The sequence below is a fragment of the Theropithecus gelada genome, chromosome 9 (genome assembly GCF_003255815.1).
Source record: "Theropithecus gelada isolate Dixy chromosome 9, Tgel_1.0, whole genome shotgun sequence".
NCBI lineage: Eukaryota > Metazoa > Chordata > Mammalia > Primates > Cercopithecidae > Theropithecus > Theropithecus gelada.
In genome coordinates this window covers 19,505,792-19,527,381 of record NC_037677.1, presented here as the reverse complement: position 1 = coordinate 19,527,381, position 21,590 = coordinate 19,505,792, and the positions used below count along the sequence as shown (strand labels likewise).

General features: G+C 39.2%; 1 protein-coding gene across 1 annotated transcript in view; it reads right to left on the bottom strand.

Moving 5' to 3' along the window:
* Nucleotides 1-1,900: 1,900 nt before the first annotated feature.
* The window catches only part of MTPAP (mitochondrial poly(A) polymerase), a 37,733-nt gene continuing 18,043 nt past the window's right edge, over nt 1,901-21,590 (bottom strand). The window contains exons 5-9 of the mRNA XM_025397847.1: nt 15,847-16,058; nt 11,896-12,122; nt 5,150-5,242; nt 4,995-5,068; nt 1,901-3,041 (exon numbers count right to left, since the gene is read on the bottom strand). Of these exons, the coding sequence (XP_025253632.1) occupies nt 2,679-3,041; nt 4,995-5,068; nt 5,150-5,242; nt 11,896-12,122; nt 15,847-16,058 (969 nt within the window). The 3' untranslated portion in view covers nt 1,901-2,678. The remainder of the gene's footprint in view (nt 3,042-4,994; nt 5,069-5,149; nt 5,243-11,895; nt 12,123-15,846; nt 16,059-21,590) is intronic.

Here is a 21,590-nt window from a genome sequence, read left to right as displayed (position 1 = left end):
TTGCTTTTTTATTATCCCTTTGTACAAAAACCATCAATGGGCTGGGCGCAGTGGCTCACGCCTGTAATCCCAGCACTTTGAGAGGCTAAGACAGGTAGATCACTTGAGGTCAGGAATTCGAGACCAGCCTGGCCAACATGGTGAAACCCCGTCTCTACTAACATACAAAAATTAGCTGGGCATGGTGGCAGGCACATGTAATCCCAGTTACTTGGGAGGCTGCAGCAGGATTATTGCTTGAACCCAGGAGGTGAAGGTTGCAGTGAGCCGAGCTTGCACCACTGCACTCTAGCCTGGGTGACAGAGCAAGATTCCCTCTCAAAAAAAAAGTCTTTGTAGATTTAAAGTTAATCACATAATTAAATCTGATTCTGAAAAGTAAAACAGCCTAGTGTCAAGGTTGTCCTACAAATTACCAAAAAGAAAAGAAAATGCTAACACATACACATACTTTATGTGCTTAAATAACCATTTTATACCTAGCACCAACCTAAAAAAGGAAATATCTGACTAAATATCTGTGAACAGAAAAAAAAAAAAATTCATTTAGAAACCCTTAAGTGGTTAATGCTTTTTAAGTTTTTTAAATCAATATGGATTTCTAGCCCAACAAAATAAAGAACAAATGGAAAATGGCTTTTAAAGACATTGCCTGTACAGAAGAACATCGATATTTGTTTGCTGGTGTCAAATGTGGAATCCAGTAGCATAGACACAAGGACACAGAATTCATTTGCTTCATAACAATGCTGAGTTTCTGAAAATATCCCAAGCAGAACCCATTATAATTTCTGACATAAAATCTAAATGGGAAAATTTTTTAAAGTACTATAAACTCTAAATCTGAATTTTGAGTAGCAAAAAAGGTAATAACATGCCACAAACACCGAAAGGCAACAGTTAGAGAAGTAACATTTACTTCACGCCAGGAAAATGCTCTGACCTAGCATTTTCCTACATCCCTCGCTTAATCCTCACGTTGATCTGATCATGATCCCCATTTTACAGATGAAACGGGGGCCCCAGGAGACTGAGTACCTTGTCATGGAGCCAGTCTGGCTCAAGTCTGTTTTTAAGCACTATGCTACTTCTTTTTTTTTTTTTTTTTTTGAGAGAGTCTCGCTTTGTCGCCCAGGATGGAGTACAGTGGTGTGATCTCAGCTCACTGCAGCCTCTGCCTCCCAGGTTCAAGCAGTCCTTGTGCCTCGGCCTCCCAAGTAGCTGGGACTACAGGCGTGTGCCACTATGCCTGGGGCTTACTTGCTTCTTAAATAGAAAGTTACTCCACAGAGGCCAGGTGTGGTGGCTCATGCCTGTAATCCCAACACTTTGGAAGGCCAAGGTGGGCAATCACCTGAGGTCAGGAGTTCGAGACCAGCCTGGCTAACACGGTGAAACCCTATCTCTACTGAAATTACAAAAATTAAAATGCTGGGTGTGGTGGCGGGTGCCTGTAATCCCAGCTGAGGCAGGAGAATCGCTTTAATCCGGGAGGCAGAGGTTGCAGTGAGCTGAGATTGTGCCACTGCATACTGGCCTAGACGACAAGAGCGAAACTCCGTTACTCCACAGAGAATGTAATGGAAATTAAATTTCAACATATAGCTGCCCCTTGAACAACATGGGTTTGAACTGCGAAGTTCATTTACACACAGATTTTTTCCAACCAAACTTGGATTGAAAATACAGTATTCTCACCGGATGCAAAATCTGCTTATGCGCAAGGTGGAATTCTCCCATGCACGGGCTCCACAGGACTGAAGGAGTGTGTGCAGATTTGGGTGTACGTGGATGGTCCTGGAACCAATTTTCTGCATATACTGAGAGACAAGTATGTCTACTTCCTACAGGAAGCGGGGAGTTCTCAAAAGAGATGTGAAGGAATACTGGGAATATCACATTTTAGTTAGAAACAGGATTTTATTTTTGAAAACAGAAAAATCAAACAATATTTTTAAAATGCAATCCATTGATGTCATCATATTTGGTTTGGAATACCTAAGAATGCACTGACCGAAATGTCTGTTCTAAAAACAAACATTTTTTGATATCAGTATCAACCCACTTTAATGTATATGTAAGAGAACTTCGCTTGAAAAATACAAATATACATATTCAAGAGCACTACCAAATTTTGAAGCTTAATGTATTCACTGCCAACGTATTGTACATAACTAAAAGTCGTTTTAAATGTTTTCTAAACAGGGAGTGATGTGGATATCAACAACGGTTTCATCCTAAAACTGAGTTTTAGCATTTGTTTAGTATAGTTTACCTATTTAGTTAAAGCACATTACAATAATCTTTCACCCGTTCCTTGTGGCTTATGTTTATTTTCATTTTTTTTAGAGAAGGAATCTTGCTATGTTGTCCACGATGGATTCAAAATCCTGGGCTCAAGAGATCCTCCTGCCTCAGCCTCCCGAGTAGCTGGGACTATAGGTGTGCGCTGCCACACTCCACAGCTGATGTTTTAATAAAGTGCCACTGAGCATCAGGCTGATCAGACTGAAAACATCCCAGAGCTTCAGACCAGGTTAAGGGGGGCCAATGAGAAGATCATGAAAAGTGACATCAGATGAAAGCTGAGATCTGTGACAGTTTCAAACCAGTTTTTCCAAGTAGTCCACAGACAGTTTGATAGGATAAGCCCAGTTCTTTACATAACGTAGCAGTCATCATGTCTGAGTACTAATTGTTCTCTTCTCATTGGTTTCTGTGAAATTTGCTGTTCTGTTACTTTTTAAAGATTCTAACAAGTTTTTGATGCTTTCATTTGCAGACCTTTTTCTTTTCTTCTTGGTAAGGGACCTTCTGTTTGGAACAGATGGTAGCAATATGGCTGCCAGCCCCCAGGGCTGATGACTTGATACGGAAAGTCGGTCTGTATCTTTCTGTTGTAAAACCCAGGCACTTTCTTGGGCCAAATCTACAAATTTTTGCAGCTGGCTTTGACTTACATTTTTGCTTATGTTGAGAGAAGTTTCAAATGGATTCTGAATGTACAGAGGAGAAGAGTCAGGTTTGTTTTGCTCCCTTCCCTATAGATCATTACACAGAAGAAAAAATGAGTTACTGTACATGAAGGGCTTAAATATAAAAACCGTTAACTCAATAAAATGTCAAAACATATAAAACACCAGCATTAACTTTACACAGTAAAGAATTTCTTTTTCAGGGGACTGAGTATGTATGCATGCTGGGTGTGTGTACTTCTCATTTTTTGTGGTTTTCTTTTCCCAGTTGTAGTTTCATGAGTGTTCTTTGGAGAAATAACTTAGGCTTATCATCTATGGATGATGATGTCATTGCTCAGAGAAGAGGTATCTGGACTAAGTCAACTGACAAAAGCATTTTTAAAATAGTATAACTTTCACCTGACAAGGTAGAGCATGAAAAGAGAAAAAAATGATTAAAAATGGCAGAAAGTAAGATGAAGACATATTTATTTCTGAGACTTGCTAAAAGCATACCTATTATGGTAGAAAAAGAAACACACAAAATTAGAAACCTTACATTAAATATATTAATTAATGTTTCCCAAGTATGAGATGAGGAAAAAAGAGCAGGAACAAAGGATTATTCATTATTTATTTAAAACACTAAAAAGTTTTCATTATCTTCCTAGAGATCCAACAACAGGGCTCTGCCACATAAGATAGTATCTCACAGAAATAAAAAAGACACCTGTAATCCAAGCATTTTGGAGGCCGAGGGAGGCAGGTGGAACACCTGAGGTCAGTAGTTCAAGACAGGCCTGACCAACATGGTGAAATCCCATTTCTACTAAAAATACAAACTTAGCCAGGTGTGGTGGCGCATGCCTGTAATCCCAGCTACTTAGGAGGCTGAGGCAGGAGAATCACTTGAACCCAGGAAGCAGAGGCTGCAGTGAGCCAAGATCGTGCCACTGCACTCCAGTCTGGGCAATGGAGTGAGACTCTGCCTCAAAAAAAAAAATAAAAATAAAAAAGAGAGAGAAAGAAAAGCTAAAGCTATGAATCATATGACCAATATAAGTCATTAGTCTACATATCTCTTCCTCTTTCAAATAATACCATAAATATTATTACTTAATTAACTATTACAAAGCCAATGGTCAAAATTCCCCAATGTGAGCAGCAACTATTTATTCTCCAACTTATTTCATGCTTAGTATCTCTGAGCTTTGGAGTACAAAAAGGGTGACAAACTTTGTATGCTTATGACTTTTTCCTTCTAGATTGCATTTGCAAAGCTTTCTGAATGAATCCTTTCTCCTCTCCCCAATCTTTTATTTTAACAGAGTCCATGAGCAGGGTAAGAGGGAAGGATGAAAAGAGAGGTGAAGAAATAAGGAGAAAGTATATCTGGGTTTGTGTTTTATGAAGCCAATCTTGTAAGATTTGTAATCAAGTAGCCAAATGCTAAACAAAATAAACCCAAACAGAGGGCTATGCCAAGTTATCTCCCACTTGTAAACAAATTTTGTCTAGGCTTCTGCCTGAGTTTCTTTTTTAAAAGAAAAAATGTCTTTCATCCCAGGTGCTCAGAAGAATCCAAATCATAAGTTCATTTGCTCTAAAAAAAAAAAAACAAACCTAAATCCTAAGGGCTCAAATTGAGGGAATCACTGAAATCTATCTTTGGGACTTAAATTTATTCCATAGACACAAATCCAGTTTAAAAACAGCTGTATGTAAATAATATTTTTCAGGAAACTTTCTGGAATGTATTCCATATTGTGAGGGAAACAGTATTACACTAAGTGAGGACAGAAGTCCCATGGCATAATAAGAAGGCAGATGCTAAAGAGCTAGCTTTTGCTCTTTGGCATAAAGGGATGACTGATCTTAGTCAAGTCATGTAACTTCTCTGGACATCAACCTCCTTGTTACTAGCAATTACTATAGAAAAGAAATAAAATAACATTCATTAGAGTGTTTTGAAAACAGTTAATTAAATATTACTACGGTGGAAGACCAGATACTAATAACTAGTGAAACATTATTTACCTGTCGAATATTTATGGAATTTTTATTGAAAGCAAAATTGCCGAAGTACTCAAAAAATTCCTTCAGTAGTAATTCTGTAAGAAAATAAAACAAGGACAATCAGAGGAAAGCCTATTTCAATCCAAAAAGGATCAAGTAAACAGAAAGACACTTACCTAATGTTTCCGTGTTCCCTGAAGGTTTAATTCTATTCAAGTCACGAACAAATGTGCAGTTGTTGCCTTCTATTATACATTTATCTTCTGCATCTTAAACACAAACAAAAAACATTTCACATATTTCCCTTTTTTTTTTTTTGCCTGAGACAGAGTCTCGCTCTGTCATCTAGGCTGGAGTACAGTGGTATGATCTCAGCTCACTGCAGCCTCCGCCTCCCGGGTTCCAGCAATTCTCCTGCCTCAGCCTCCCGGGTAGCTGGGATTACAGGCACATGCTCCCACGCCCAGCTCATTTTTGTATTTTTAATAGGGATGGGGTTTTACCATGTTGGCCAGGCTGGTCTTGAACTCCTGACCTCAGGTGATCCGCCCACCTCATCTCCCAAAGTGCTGGGATTACAGGCATGAGCCATGCGCCTGGCCTATTTCACATATTTCAAAGATATTTCCTACCTCAGAATAAAAATCTATGATTTAAATAAATTTAAGACCGGGCGCAGTGGCTCACACTTGTAATCCCAGCACTTTGGGAGGTTGAGGCGGGCAGATCACCTGAGGTCAGGAGTTCGAGACCAGCCTGGTCAACATGGTGAAACCCCATCTCTACTAAAAATACAAAAATTAGCCAGGTATGGTGGCATGCTCCTGTAATCCTAGCTACTGAAGAGGCTGAGGCACGAGAATCTCTTGAACCCAGGAGGCGGAGGTTGCAATGAGCTGAGACCACACCACTGCACTATGGCCTGGGCAACAGAGCAAGACTCCATCTCAAAAAACAAAACAAAACAAATAAATGTAAATAAATTTCTACTCTATTCTTTATTTAAATCATAGATTTTATGAATGATTAAATAATTACGATTGAATGATTTAATAATGATTTAATCTATAATTTCTTGTCTATGATTTAATGATGTTAATTTCCCTATGGGATAACTGATCTCAAATCTTTTTATCTTCTTTTAATTAAGTTAAATTTAAAAAAAGATTTGAGACTAGTTATGCCACAGTGAAATTAACATTACATTTAATTTAGCAATCTAGAATTATTATCTTTCAACAACCCAATGATTCCTAATCAATTTTTGAGGTAATCAGTTTTCTAATAGTAGATGAAAATATAGGGAGTTTCTCCATCTTTCACCAAACCAAATTTCAGCACTATCTCTAGTCAATACTTCATTTACATACCCAATTCCATTCTTACCATCTTCATACATGACACAAACTGAATGCTAACAAAAAAAGCTTCAGGTAATTTCTAAAATGTAGCACTCTAGAGTAACTGGAATTCAGTAAGTAAGCAAAATGAACTCAATGACAGCACATTAGACTCAGGCATTCACCTCTTCTACTAGTATTTATACCTTTAGAGGTAATCATTTTCATAAATATACAACCACCATGAAATCCCTGGCCCACACTATCTGCAACAGATAATATGTTGTTTACAAGAGCAAATTCCCACTTTTCAGAAATCTCATGAATGGCTACTTCTTATCTGAAAGCATTTCATAATTTCAAACTGGTTCTCCATCCTTTTTGTTCCATTCACCATCTGACTTATCTGACTGCATTCTGACTGTCTGTATGCTGTCCACTCCTCTGCCCCAGTCTGGAACTACAAAGGCCACTCTCCTATTCATTACTGCCCAACTCCCCACCGCTGACCCGCCTGCAAGGAGCATCCAGCATATAGCAGGCATATAATCAGTAATCTGAATGACTGCTGATATTTTATTTTTTAATTTTAATTTTTATTTTTTTTGAGATGGAATCTGGCTCTGTCACCCAGGCTGAAGTGCAGTGGCGTGATCTTGACTTACTACAACCTCTGCCTCCCAGGTTCAAGTGATTTTCCTGCCCCAGCCTCCTGAGTAGCCAGAACTACAAGCAAGCACCACCACGCCTGGCTAATTTTTATATTTTTAGTAGAGACAGGGTTTCACCATGTTGGCCAGGCTAGTCTCAAACTCCTGACCTTAAGTGATCCACCCACCTCGGCCTCCCAAAATGCTAGGATTACAGGTGTGAGCCACCGTGCCCAGCCCAGATATTTGATTTTAAATGCCTACAATCACCAGAGAGATAAATAAGCCTCCTATAAATTTGTCTCCCATTTTTTGTGTTTTTTGTTATTTTTTTGTCAAGACCTGGTTAATTTCTCAAAAATTATTCTAGGTTCTAACATTTTAATAGCACATTTTATGTGCTCTACTATACAATTTATAATATGTTGAAGGAGCTACATAAAATGTGTGTGTGTGTGTGTATATATTTCTACTTAGATCTATTTTTAAGGAACCTGGGCACATGTTTCACTACTTCAAATAATTAACAGTTTATGTTTTTTGTGAGGCAGTGTCAGTCATATATATTCATGCTCTTTTAGCTGCTGTGTCTTTTTTCAGGAAGGAAACTTCAATGAAAGCACTAAGCACAGAAGTAAATGTAACAAAAGTAGCAAAGTCAGAAAGCATGGAAAACACAAGAAAATGAGATGTGTGAGAGAACACAGTGGAGATTACAAGAAAACACAAAGAAACAGGGCAATTCAAGAGGAACCAAATATGAAAGTTAACATCATGGTCCATCTCGCCCAGTACAAACAGCCCTCAACTTTAAAATGTTATCCAATCATTTTGAAATCTATACAGTGAACTCTTACTATGAACCCAATACTATGCGAGGAACAGAAGACGCAGAGATGAAGCAAAGACAGCCAGCCCTAGAAAAGCTTGACAACGCTGGGGCAGGCACATAAAAGAACTACAACAATCTAACAGTTGTTACAATACAGGTGTGTACCACGGGCTTGGAAACCAACAAAGCACTACCCATTGGGAGGCAGAGAGGACGGCGAGAAAAGACCTGACAAATGAGATCCTATACTGGGTTTGTCTGTCTTTTCTGGCTTAATCTTGAGATTCTCCGTAAAAAAAACCAGGGCCAGGGGGAGGCTGGGAGAAGGCCATTTTAGGCAAAAGCATGGAGCAATGAAAAAAAGCACAAAACATCAAGCATCATCAAGGAATTCAAGATTGGCTAACGCTCCCCACTGGTACACAGGAATCAACGTAAGAGAAGAGGATGAAAAGGAAGCTGATAAAGGGCCCTGCACACAATGTGAAAAAGTTTGGTCTTTATCTTAGCTTAGGTTCTAAATAGTAGTTTACAAAGTCCTAGAAGTTCTGGAAGGTATTCTAGGAATTCATGCTGCCTTCTATTAATAAACAAGCAAGGAAGCAAACAAAATATTGTTTTCTTTTAAAAAAGAACAAGTTGATACTTTATTTGTGTATCAAATGAAAGGTACAGTTTAGAAGAAATGAAATGATTGTACACAAGACTCAAGTCACTTAGATGATTACACACCGAGACTCAAGATGGTTTTGATTGTTTCACAGTTTAAAATTATTTTCTCCCTTAGGTTTAATGTCCACCAATGTTGAATTACTGGTCAAAATTAGAAAGTATAAAAACCATGGATTTTGGAAAAAAACAAAAAAGATAAGGAAAATGTTGATAAATTCTCCTCAAAATGATCTTCACCCAATTCTTAATATTCATTAATCTAAGACAAGTTATTTTGTAGCAACTTCAAAAACCATAGGTGATGGAAGGCAAAAAATGTATCAAATTTTGCTTGGCATTTATTGGCAATTAGGCATCTACAATGTGCTATATGCCGAGACGCAACTGTAAAAACTAGCCTGAAAAATTATCTTACCATATTTTAAAACTACTGCAAAAATTTAAAAACAATCAAATTTGATGTTTCAAGTGAAATATTAAAGAATTCCAAGCTAGTTTTGCCTGTTTTGATGCTATAAGATGTGAACATATTTAAATGTATTTTAAAGTAGATTTGGAATTAAAAACTCACCAGGTCATTTAAAATTTGTCCACGTATCATATTCTTTTCCTAAAATAATTAGTGGAGGCTAGGCACGGTGGCTCACACCTATAATCCCAGCACTTTGGGAGGCTGAGAAGGACTGCTTGAGCCTAGGAGTTTGAGACCAGCCTGGGCAATATAGTGAGACCCCATGTCTACAAAGTTTTTTAAAAGATTAGCTGAGTGAGTGGTGGCACAAGCCTGTATATAGCAGCTATTGAGGAAGCTGAGGTGGGAGGATGCCTGGGAGGCAGAGGCTGCAGTGAGCCAAGATTGCACCACTGCACTCCAGCCTGCCTACAAAGTAGAGCACAGTGGCTCACGCCTGTAATCCCAACACTTTGGGAGATCAAGGTGGGAGGACCCCGAGTCCAGTTCAAGACCAGTCTGGGAAACATGGCAAGACCCCATTTCACAAAAAATTTAAAAATTAGCCAGGTATGGTGGTGCATGCCTATAGTCCCAGCTACTCAGTACGCTGAAGTGAGATTACCTGAGCCTGGGAGGTCAAGGTTATAGTGAGCTGAGATTGTGCCACTGTAATCCAGCCTGGGCAACCGTGCAAGACCCTTTCTTAAAATAAACAAATAAATAATAAACAAAATTTTAAAAAATTAGTGGACATTTTAAAAAAAGATAATAGAAAGTTACTGAAGGACTGCAAAAAAGAATAATACTATCATATGTATTTGTGAAAATCACTCTCTTAACTAAGAATAGATTAGTGGGAACCAAACTGGAGATAAGGGAGAAAGACAATATAAGTCTTCACAGGCAGAGGACAACAGGGCCTTGACATGGGCAGGGGTACCAGTACTTGTAAGACTGAAGGGAGCAATCAAGATGTTTAGGAGTAGTCTATACCAAGTTCAACTTTCTTCCACTCCTCCGTTTATAGCTTCTACTGTTGCTCAGTTACTGAACTCCAAAAGTTCCGTGATTTTCCCCATGATGGTTTCTATGAGAGTAGCATTAAGCATCACTGCACACTGCAGGAGTGGAAAAGGAAGTGCTACTTACAGGTAGTTTAATGGTGAAGATCTGCCCCATATCTTATGTATCGCTTACCTCTCCACTAGATTGTGAGTTATCTGGGAACACTGTTCATATCCCCACTGCTCCAATAACACCTGATGCATAGGAATTAATCAATAAATACTGAATGACACTAAGGGATGAAATGAGCACAGATATTGATGCTGCCCTTTATTTTAATCTCAAAAGTGAGATAAGTGACCACCACTCTACCCCACTGAAAACTTCCGTTTTCCCTTAACCTATCAAATCTAGCTTTATTTTATTTTATTTCATTTTATTTTATTTCTTTAGGCTAGTCAAGTGAAGCAGTGGGAGTGGAGAAGAAACACAGAAATTTGTAACTGGCTGTGATCAATTAGTTGTAAACACAAATCAAGCTTTTTTTGAGGTCAATTTCAAACAATATCAACACTTACGGTGCTGACAGGAAGAGATCACTTCTAATATGGATAAGGGAAGGTAGCATGGAAGAAATAATTTAGACCGAGAGAAGAGAAAGCAGATTCCAGGCAGAAAAACAGTGTGAACAAAGAGCTAAGATGAAATGTTCCAAGGGTAATCACAGCACTGGCTGGAATGTGGGACACATAAAGAGGAGTAGAGAAGAGGATGGAAACTGGGCCGTGTCTAGAGATTTTAAACACCAAGCTACATAAATACTTTGCCTTTTAAGGTCATTTTAAACAGGAAGATTCAAGAAAGCACTCAATCGAATTATCAGGCAGCAATTACATAAGATGGGTAGAAGACACAGTATGCATTTGTATGTATGTGCCCCTTAATTACCTTCCCTTTAGCGTTTACAATTGCAAGATTTTATAACATAACTTCTCCAGCAGGCCTCAGCGAGGCTGAGGCACAAGAATCGCTTGAACCTGGGAGGCATTTATAAAATCATTTATAATACCAACGATATAGTATGTCAAATTTAAAATAATGCACCTAAGACTGCTTATAAGCTTTTCATTAAAAACACATTTAGAATCTTTGAAACATCATGAAACAGTTTTAGTATCTCTAATACAAGTCTAAACATAAGTTCCAATTTGAAAGTCATCTCTGAGATTGTGATCCAATCAAAAGTTGTATCTGAACAAGTTGTATCTGAAAAAGGTCATTCTAGACTTGGTCAACTAGGGGGGAAGCTCCAGCTATCACACAACTGCTGTAAACAACCTTGCCAACTGATACACAGAAAACAGAACTCTCAAAAAATTTACCTAAAGGTATATAAATTTAGCTAAAGGCATATAAAGGTATATAAAGCTTAAAAAGCTAGCTAGGCCGGGCGCGGTGGCTCAAGCCTGTAATCCCAGCACTTTGGGAGGCCGAGATGGGCGGATCACGAGGTCAGGAGATCAAGACCATGCTGGCTAACACAGTGAAACCCCGTCTCTACTAAAAAATACAAAAAATTAGCCGGGCGAGGTGGTGGGCGCCTGTAGTCCCAGCTACTTGGGAGGCTGAGGCAGGAGAATGGCGTGAACCCAGGAGGCAGAGCTTGCAGTGAGCTGAGATCCGGCCACTGCACTCCAGCCTGGGTGACAGAGCAAGACTCCGTCTCAAAAAAAAAAAAAAAAAAAGCCAGCTAAAGGCCCTGGCTTCCCAAATCATCTGTTCTTACGACTCCGGTAGGCTTTAAAAAATAACAATAATAATAATAATAAGTTTAGATTCATAAGGCTTTGAAAGTCAAGACAAATTTTATGACTAATAAACAAATAGATGGGGCTTTGGTAACACATGGTAATTATATTTACTCATAACATCGGAAAAAGAAAATGGAGAAGTTTCTTTCTAGTCTTACCTGCTAGGGTTTTTAAGGAATCTAGTGTTGGAAGAATAGGGGGTGATCTTCTCTGGAGAAAAAAGATGACCATCATTGTAAGGGAGAAATTTGTAATCCATGCACCAGGAATACTACTTGTTAGCGAATGTGCTCGAGCCCAGCATCGTATACCGAACACCAAGGCTCTCACTCTTGAGTCTAGGGTACCATATATATAAAGGAGTTCAGAACTTGTCAAGGCAATCCTTCAAAACATAAAAATAAGAAGAATTTTCAAATCCCCAAATTATAAACCAAGGGTAAAATTAAACATATACCAAGAAACATATCTAAATATCCTACTATATCTGAATGTATTCAGAACATGATTAATCAAAAGCATTATGAATTTGCAATATAAAATTTAATATGAATGGCTGAATATCAAATACATTCATTCCCATTAAAACATCCTCTTAAAATTGATAATTAAAATGTAAGCTGGGCGCAGTGGCTCATGCCTGTAATCCCAGCACTTTGGGAGGCCGAGGTGGGCGGATCACTTCAGGCCAGGAGTTAAAGACCAGGAGTTCAAGACCAACAGGTGAAACCCCTTCTCTACTAAAAATACAGTAATTCAGCTGGGCATGGTGGTGTGCCACTGTAATCCCAGCTACTTAGGAGGCTGAGGCATGAGAATTGCTTGAACCCGGGGGGCAGAGGTTGCAGTGAGCCAAGATCAAGCCACTGTACTCCAGCCTGGGAGACAGAGCAAGACTTTGTTTCAAAAAACAAAAAAAAGAAAATGTGGATCTAGGGCCAGGCGTCGTGGCTCATGCCTGTAATCCCAGCACTTTGGAAGGCCAAGGCAGGCGGATCACCTGAGGTCAGGGGTCAAGACCAGCCTGGCCAACACGGTGAAACCCTGCCTCAAACAAAAATACAAAAATTAGCTGGGCGTGGTGGCGCACGCCTGTAATTCTAGCTACTTGGGGGGCTGAGGCAGGAGAGTCACTTGAACCCGGGAGGCAGAGGATGCAGTCAGCCGAGATAGCGTTATTGCACTCCAGCCTGGGTAACAGAGCAAGACCCTGCCAAAAAAATAAAGAAAGAAAGAAAGAAAGAAAATGTAGATCTAGAACTTAAAATTTTTATTTATTTATGAATTTTTTTTTTTTTTTTGAGACGGAGTCTCGCTCTGTCACCCAGGCTAGAGTGCAATGGTGCGATCTTGGCTTACTGCAAACTCTGCCTCCAGGGTTCAAGCCATTCTCCTGCCTCAGCCTCCCGAGTAGCTGGAACTACAGGCGCCCGCCACCATGCCCAGCTAATTTTTTTGTATTTTTAGTACAGACAGGATTTCACCGTGTTAGCCAGGATAGTCTCAATCTTCTGACCTCGTGAGCCACCCGCCTCGGCCTCCCAAAATGCTGGGATTATGGGCGTGAGCCAGCGCGCCCGGCCTAGAACTTAGAATTTTTAAATCAAAGTTTCTAAACATGATTTAAATAATAAGTAAAACACACAAAGGCTCTTTATACTTATTAATAAATAGCTGGGCACAGTAGCTGACACCTGTGATCTCAGAACTTTGGGAAGCTGAGGTGGGCAGATGGCTTGAGCCAAGGAGTTCAAGACCAGCCTGGGAAACATGACAAGACCCTGTCTCTACAAAAAATAAAAAAGTTAGCTGGGTGTGGTGTCACACATCTGTAGGCCCAGCTACCTGGGAGGCTGAGTTGGGAGGATCACCTGAGCCCAGGGAGGTCGACGCTGCAGTGTACCAAAATTAAGCCACTGGACTTCAGTCTCAGCGACAGAGTAAGGCATCATCTCAAACATACATACATACATATATATATATGTATAATTGATAAAGACAAAAAGGCATTTATTGGCTGGGCACTGTGGCTCACGCCTGTAGTCCCAGCATTTCAAAGCAGGAGGATGGCTTGAGCCCAGGAGTTCGAGACCACCCTGGGTAACATAGGAAGACCCTGTCTCTATAAAAATAAAATATATATATATAAAAGAAAAACAAAATTTAAAAAATCTAATTAAAAAAAATAGGCGTGGTGGCATGCACCTGTAATCCTAGCTACATGGGAGGCTGAGAAAGGAGGATTGTTTGAGCCCAAGAGTTCAAGGCTACAGTGAGCTATGATCACACCACTGCACTTCAGCCTGGGCAACAGAGTGAGACACTGTCTCTAAAAAAGTAAAAATAGAATTAAATTAAATTTAAAATATTAATTTCCTACTGATCAAAACGTGTCTTGTAATTTCTCCAAGAACCAACACATGGTATAAAAAATAAGTTAACAGCATCAAGTTAAAACTGTCTCTAAAATGGCATTTACATCCTGAGTTTAAAAAGAATAGAAGAAAAAAGGCCAGGCGTGATGGCTCACGCCTGTAATCCAGTACGTGGGAGGCCGAGGTGGGCAGATCACCTGAGGTCTGGAGTTCAAGACCAGCCTGGCCAACATGATGAAACCCTGTCTCTACAAAAATACACCAGCATGATCGCATGTGCCTGTAATCCCAGCTTGGGAGGCTGAGGCAGGAGAATTGTTTGAACCTGGGAGGCGGAGGTTGCATGGCAGTGAGCCAAGATCCTGGCACTGCACTCTAGCCTTTGCGACAAAACAAGACTATGTCTCAAAAAAAAGAACAGCAACTTAGAAATTCATGGTGATTAAGTGTTTTATGTATGAAAATGAAGCTAAATTAAGCTAAAAATAAATATCAAAAAGTATAAGGTATCTGATATAAAGAAAATAATTAGAAAGATAAATGCCATTTTGTCCTATTTTACATACTATAAAGAAAATATAATAATGATAGAAAGTACAGTATTATATTTTTATATTAAAGTTTGGCAAGAAATCACAGACTTTACTCCATGAGTTTTACTTGAGAGAAATCCACAGGTACTTAGGATTGCTTTGTTGATGAAGATTCGAGTTTAACCAAAACTGCTCTAGTTTTGATTTTCTGAATCTATTTTCAGTAATGATTATTTATCTAACAAATAACATAGTGAAAATGAACTCATGCAATGAGAAGTTAAGAAATAAACTTCTCAATTAAGAAATTTTCCCTACTGTGGGCCAGGCTCAGTGGCTCACGGCTATAATCCCAGCACTCTAGGAGGCCAAGGCAGGCGGATCACCTCAGGTCAGGAGTTGGAGACCAGCCTGGCCAACAGGGTGAAACCGCACAAGAATCACTTGAACTCGGGAGGTGGAGGTTGCAGTGAGCCAAGATCATGAGCCATACTGCACTCCAGCCTAGACAACAGAGCAAGACTCTGTCTCAATAGCAATAATAATAAAAAAACGAAATAAAGAAAATTTCCCTGTTGTGAGTCCAGGAAAGTCATCAGTACAAAAGAACTTATTCCCATCCCACTTTTTGAAGCAAACAAATCACTAGGATAATACAATACATATAGGATGAACAAAAGCCATCCAGTCTTAAGCTCTTCCAACCACTTGTGGACCTAAGTAAAGAGGACATATGTCTAGTACACAAAGTTGACTATATATCTGGAGGCAATTCAAAGGTCAACTTCAAGTTGTTCTTTTATTTTCTAAGTATCCTTAGAAGACTTGTACTATAAATAGGCGTCTTTCTTTCTTATTTTACTTTTTTCTTTTTTCGTCATCAGAAATTTCTTCTAAAAAGCAGGCATATTTCACACTACACACTACCAGTCTCCACAAGTAAGAATAATGAAATACATTTCTTCTCAGAGGTTAGATACGTGAACATTTTAACACAATATCCTAGCACTGTTTAGGAACACCAAATTATCAACAGGTATAATATAAAAGATTTTTTACTTTTCAATCCAAGTGTTCAAATTTTTAAAAAGTTGTTATTCAAGCATGTTTAAGATTACAAAGCCACTGTTTCTATATGAGAAAAACCAAGCTATTACATTAGAATATTCATATTTAAAATAATAAACGTAAGAGATCATACCTATTGTTTGTAGTCAAATCACACTGAAATCCAGAGGCCTGGTGTGAGAACCTCACGAGTGGACACCGAGCATTTAATATTTTTTGCACACCCACACAACCAGGGCCGAAGTGGTCAAGGCACTCTCCTATCACAGACAGGATCTTCTGAGTTGCAATTCTTTCTGAAGGAACATTTTTCACTTGAAATTCCATCAGAAAATTTCCTGAGGTCTGAAAAATAAACACATTTCTAAATAGGAGCTTTTGGTAAAAAACAATTTTTTAATAACCTTTTGTAAAAGGATGCTCTAAATCATTGCTGGCAAAGCAAAACAAAATAAGAAAAAAACAACTCACAAAACAAAAACGCTTCAAGAAATCACAGCCCAAAGCAAACTTAAAAGATCCCCAGTTGCCTTTTGTTTCTCCAGAATACAGAGAAATACGAAGCACTAACTTGAACAATCACTGGTTTTTGTAATTAACTTATGAACTACAGTATATGAATCATAAAGTAATATGCATAGAACCATTCACTCTATAAATTCAGTAAACATATACTTGCCCCTTCCTAGTTGGCCATTATATTTTAATCTATGCTATAAACCCACAGTAGTAGGTAAGTACAGGCACAAGAATAGCGTATCAGTAGAAGAAAAGAGACTAGGCAGTATAAATAGGCTTGTATATAGGAATTTAATATTTAAGGCTGCAAATTACTAGGCGAAAATTCCTCTTCAACAAATAAGTGGCCATCAAAAAAAATAAACCAGATCCTTTAATACTAAAACTTGCTGGGTGCAATGGCTCACGCCTGTAACCCTAGCACTTTGGGAGGCCAAGACGGGTGGATCACTTGAGGTCAGGAGTTCAAAACCAGCCTGGCTGACATGGTGAAACCCCGTCCCTATTAAAAATACAAAAAAAAATTAGCTGAGTGTGGTGGTAGACACCTATAATCCCAGCTACTTGGGAGGCTAAGGCAGGAGAATCACTTGAACCTGGGAAATGGAGGTTGCAATGAGCCAAGACCACACTACTGCACTCCAACCTAGGCAACTGAACAAGACTTCATTTCAAAAATAAATAAATAAATAAATAAATAAAACTCAAGTAAATTCACTGAGCATGGTGGCTCACATGTGCAATCCCAGCACTTTGGGAGGCAGAAACAGGCAGATAACTTGAGGTCAGGAGTTCAAGACCAGCCTGGCCAACATGGTGAAACCCTGTCTCTACTCAAAATACAAAAATTAGCCAGGCATGGTGGCACGCACCTGCAAACCAAGCTACTCAGGAGGCTAAGGCAGGAGAATCACTTGAACCCGCAAGGTGGCGGTTGCAGTGAGTCGAGATCACACCACTGCACTCCAGCTTGGGCAACAGAGTGAGACTCCATCTCAAAAAAAACAAAACTTAAGTAAATTAAACATGGATCAAAGACTAAAATGTAAAAAGTTCATCAGTAAAGCACTACAAGACAATGAGTGAATGCTTTTACAATCTTAGAGTAGCGAAGGATTCTGTAAGCATGACACAAAAGAAGTAATATGATTGCATAAAAAATTAAAACCACCTTATCCCAGCACTTTGGGAGGCCGAGGCGGGCGGATCACGAGGTCAGGAGATCGAGACCATCCTGGCTAACACGGTGAAACCCCGTCTCTACTAAAAATACAAAAAATTAGCCAGGCGTGGTAGCGGGCGCCCGTAGTCGCAGCTACTGGGAGGCTGAGGCAGGAGAATGGCGTGAACCCGGGAGGCAGAGCTTGCAGTGAGCCAAGATCGCGCCACCACACTCCAGCCTGGGCGACAAAGTGAGACTCCTTCTCCCAGAAAAAAAAACCACCTTAAGGCAAAGCACACATTACTACTAAAGAACAAAACAAAACAAATAACACATGTCATACAAATGGGGAATGTATGACAGTTTTAGGCAAATGAAAGGGGGAAACCCATCAAATTCTAAAAATGGGCAAAAAAGACAAAAAAAATGAACAGAAAAAATAAAAATGGCTAAAAGCCATAATAAAAGTTGTACATGTTTTCTAGAAACTAAATAGAAATTAAAACAGCAATTAGATTTTTTATTTTTCAGCTCAGCAAAGACAAACAGGTTGGTGACCACAACTAACAGGTACAGGAAAACATGTATACACTGTTGACGGGAGTGTAAACAAGGGACATACTTCTTAAAGAACTTGTCCATATCTACTGAAACTTGTATACACTAGCTAACTATTAAAATGGTTAGAAATTATGTCAAAGGAATATCTGCATAAATGAGCCAATTCACAAAGACGTTCACTCACTGCAGTACTATTCATGTGGTATACACCTTTTGGGAGCTGTATCTAGTTTAATAAGGTTCCCTATCAACTACTATTCCCTCTTCTAGAATTCATTCCTCCTAAAAGGATGAAGGCTGCAACAATGTTTATCATGGACATCTACCCCCTTCATTCCGGCTGAATGGACTGGGCAAAGACAGCTGATCTAAGCACTATAGGAGTGTACCCCACATTGATTTGGAGATCTCTTCTGGGAACTGGTTACTGGGAACCGGAATTAAAGTTCAGAGGCAACCATGTGGCTAAAATATCTAACTCAGAAGCTTTGGGGCAGCCATATCTATACAAGCATGAAAAAGAAAAGAAATTAGTGGGGGTGGGGAGGAAGGAGTTAAGGACAGAGAGAAAGCAATAAATGAAGCAAAAACATGTAGACAGAAACAGAACATATCCTAGGTTGTTTTGTTGTTGTTTTTGAAACAGGGTATCATAGGCTGCCTGTGGTGGCTGTAGTCCCAACACTTTGGGAGGCCGAGGCAGGTGGATCACTTGAGGTCAGGAGTTTCAGATCAGTCTGGCCAACATGGTGAAACCTCGTCTCTACTAAAAATACAAAAAAATCAGCCAGGTGTGATGGTACATGCCTGTAGTCCCCGTTACTTGGGAGGCTGAAGCAGGAGAATAGCTTGAACGCAGGAGGTCAAGGTTGCAGTAAGCCGAGATCGTGCCCCTGCACTCCAGACTGGGTGACAGAGTGAGAATCCAAAAAAAAAAAAAAAAACAAAAAAGAAGGTATCACTCTGCCACCCAGGCTGGAGTGCAGTGGTGCAACCATAGCTCACTGCAGCCTCAACCTCCTAGACTCAAGCAATCCTCCAGCCTCAACCTTCAGAGTAGCTGGAACTACAGGTACACACCAGCACACCTGGCTAATTTTTTTATTTTTAGTAGAGATGCGGTCTCACTCAGCCTATGTTGCCCAGGCTGGTCTTGAACTTCTAAGCTCAAATGATCCTCCCGCTGAGCCTCCCAAAGTGCTATGATTACAGGCATGAAGCACTGGGCCCAGCCACTTCCTGGGTTCTTGATGGTTTACACTTCCTACTTCTAGTCTTTTCCTAAGACTCATCCATATTCCTGGCCCTGGGTTCTATGATGCCTCCTCTACTTCTTTATTTGTTTAAGCTAGTTCCTGTTATTTCTGTTATGTATAATCAAAGAATATTCACTAACATATAGTTGGCAATAAAGAGGGGAAAAGTTCCCTAGTGGTCTAGTGCCTAGGATTTGGCACCTTCACTGAAAGAGGAAAAAAAAAAAAAAAGATACCACCCTCATTATCTAACAAAAAGAGTACTAGTTAAATAAATTATGGTACACCCATTCAATGGAGTATTTTGCAGCCACTGAGGGTGATACAGTAGATTGAACTGCCAAGACACTACTAATGGGGAAAAAAATGAAGTTATAATTTGTGTAGATAAAGTTATTATCTGTAAAGATTATGTTCTGGGTTTCTTCTTAAAAAAAAAATTTATATACACAAAGGAAAAAAATCCAGAATATATTAAATTATTTGCCAGGTTATCTCTGGAGGCAGTGGGACCATCAGAGATACTTACATTATATATTTCTGTATCACTTTATAATCAGAAAAAAAAACTGTATACAATTCCTACAAATAAACGTGGTATTTTCTCTATTGATTTGTCATTGATTTTTATATTAAAAGGACTAAAAATAAATTTCCTTTAAAAATTAAAATTTCAAGATTCTTCCTTAGCCATTTTGTTATAATTTACCTTCATAACCTATTTCCCTGTCCATTCTATTTTAAAATACAAACACACACAATTTATGTTAGGAATAGGAATCCCAACAAAAGCAAAGACGGATTTGGGGTCAGGAAGGCAAAAGGAGGTCAGCTGAGAAAGCAGTATTAGACTACATCAGGAGGAGTCATGGTGGACTCAATCTCAGAAGCAACAGAAGGATTAGAATCACTCAGAAGAAAGGTGATAGAGATTTTTTAAATTAAGTACTATAAATGAGAGAATAAAATCCTTGAGGTAACAGAAGTGAAAATGACAAAAAGAAACAGCTCTGAATAATGGAACCAGGTGCAGGAAACTGGTGAACTGTGAACCATGAGTAGGAGTGCGGTAGTTATTGAAGCTGCTCACCAAATGTTCTGTATCACCTTTCTCGGCATTTGGAAGATTCCATGTTCTTGCCCCTCTAAGGTTAATCAAAGTCATGTGATTTGCTTTGGCCAGTGAAATGTGAGCAGGGTTTTAAGTATCACTTCCAGGCAGAAACTTCAAGAGCCAATGCTCAATTCTTCACTTTGCCTTTCCACTGTTCAGTGATGGTGTGCAGGTGGAGATGAAACACTGGTCAGCCTGGGTGCTTGAACTACAGAGTGCCCCTGCTGACCTGCTGTGACATATAACCTCAGCCACAGATAAACAGGTGATGTGGCAAGCCACTGAGATCTGAGAGATACGAGGGTTGTTACCAAAGCATCACTAAGCCTAACCTGACTAAAAATGCAAGCCACGAAGAATCACAATGGACTCAATACAGAAATAAAACACTGCTTTCAGGTAAAATTTAGGTGAAAATTATACTTATTATGAGCAAAGGAAAGATATTCTCAAAAATGACTGTCCTCTATTAAATAAATAAAAACTAGAAAAACTCTTCAGAGACAGATCCATAAATAATTCCTATTAATATGTGCTATTCCTATAGCACTATCTATTAGCAAATCATCTGATAAAGAAAAAACAGAAGCATACTGTCTACAGCAATCATTCAGATAACAGAAAGCAGTACTCAAGACTTAGGCATTTAATTATTACTTTTATTACCTAAGTCCTCTAAGATATAGAACCCTGTAAGAAAAAGCAAAACTGAAGGAAAGACCAAAGGCAGATTTTAGTTTAGTATTTTGTGCTAACATAATCTTTGTGATACGTCAGGTGACATATTTCACATGTAAGCAACTTTTACACACCAAACATTTTATGAACATTAAAATTACTATTTCAGTTAGCGAGTAACTTTCCTTCTTTTTTTTTTTCCTTTCTTTTTTTTGAGATGGAGTCTTGCTCTGTCGCCCAGGCTGGAGTGTAGCAGCGCAATCTCGGCTCACTACAACCCCGCCTCCCGGATTCAAGCAATTCTCCTGCCCTCAGCCTTCCGAACGGCTGGGATTACAGGCACCTGCCATCATACCCGGCTAATTTTCGTATTTTTGTGGAGAGGGGGTTTCACCATGTTGACCAGGCTGGCCTTGAACTCCTGACCTCAGGAGATCCGCCCACCTTGGCCTTTTCCCAAAGTGATGGGATTACAGGCGTGAGCCACCATGCCCAGCCGTAAGTAACTTTCATTTATTCATTAGCAAATAATTTCAGTCCCTATTGTGCATAGGATATCATACATAGTGCCATAAGACATGCAAAAA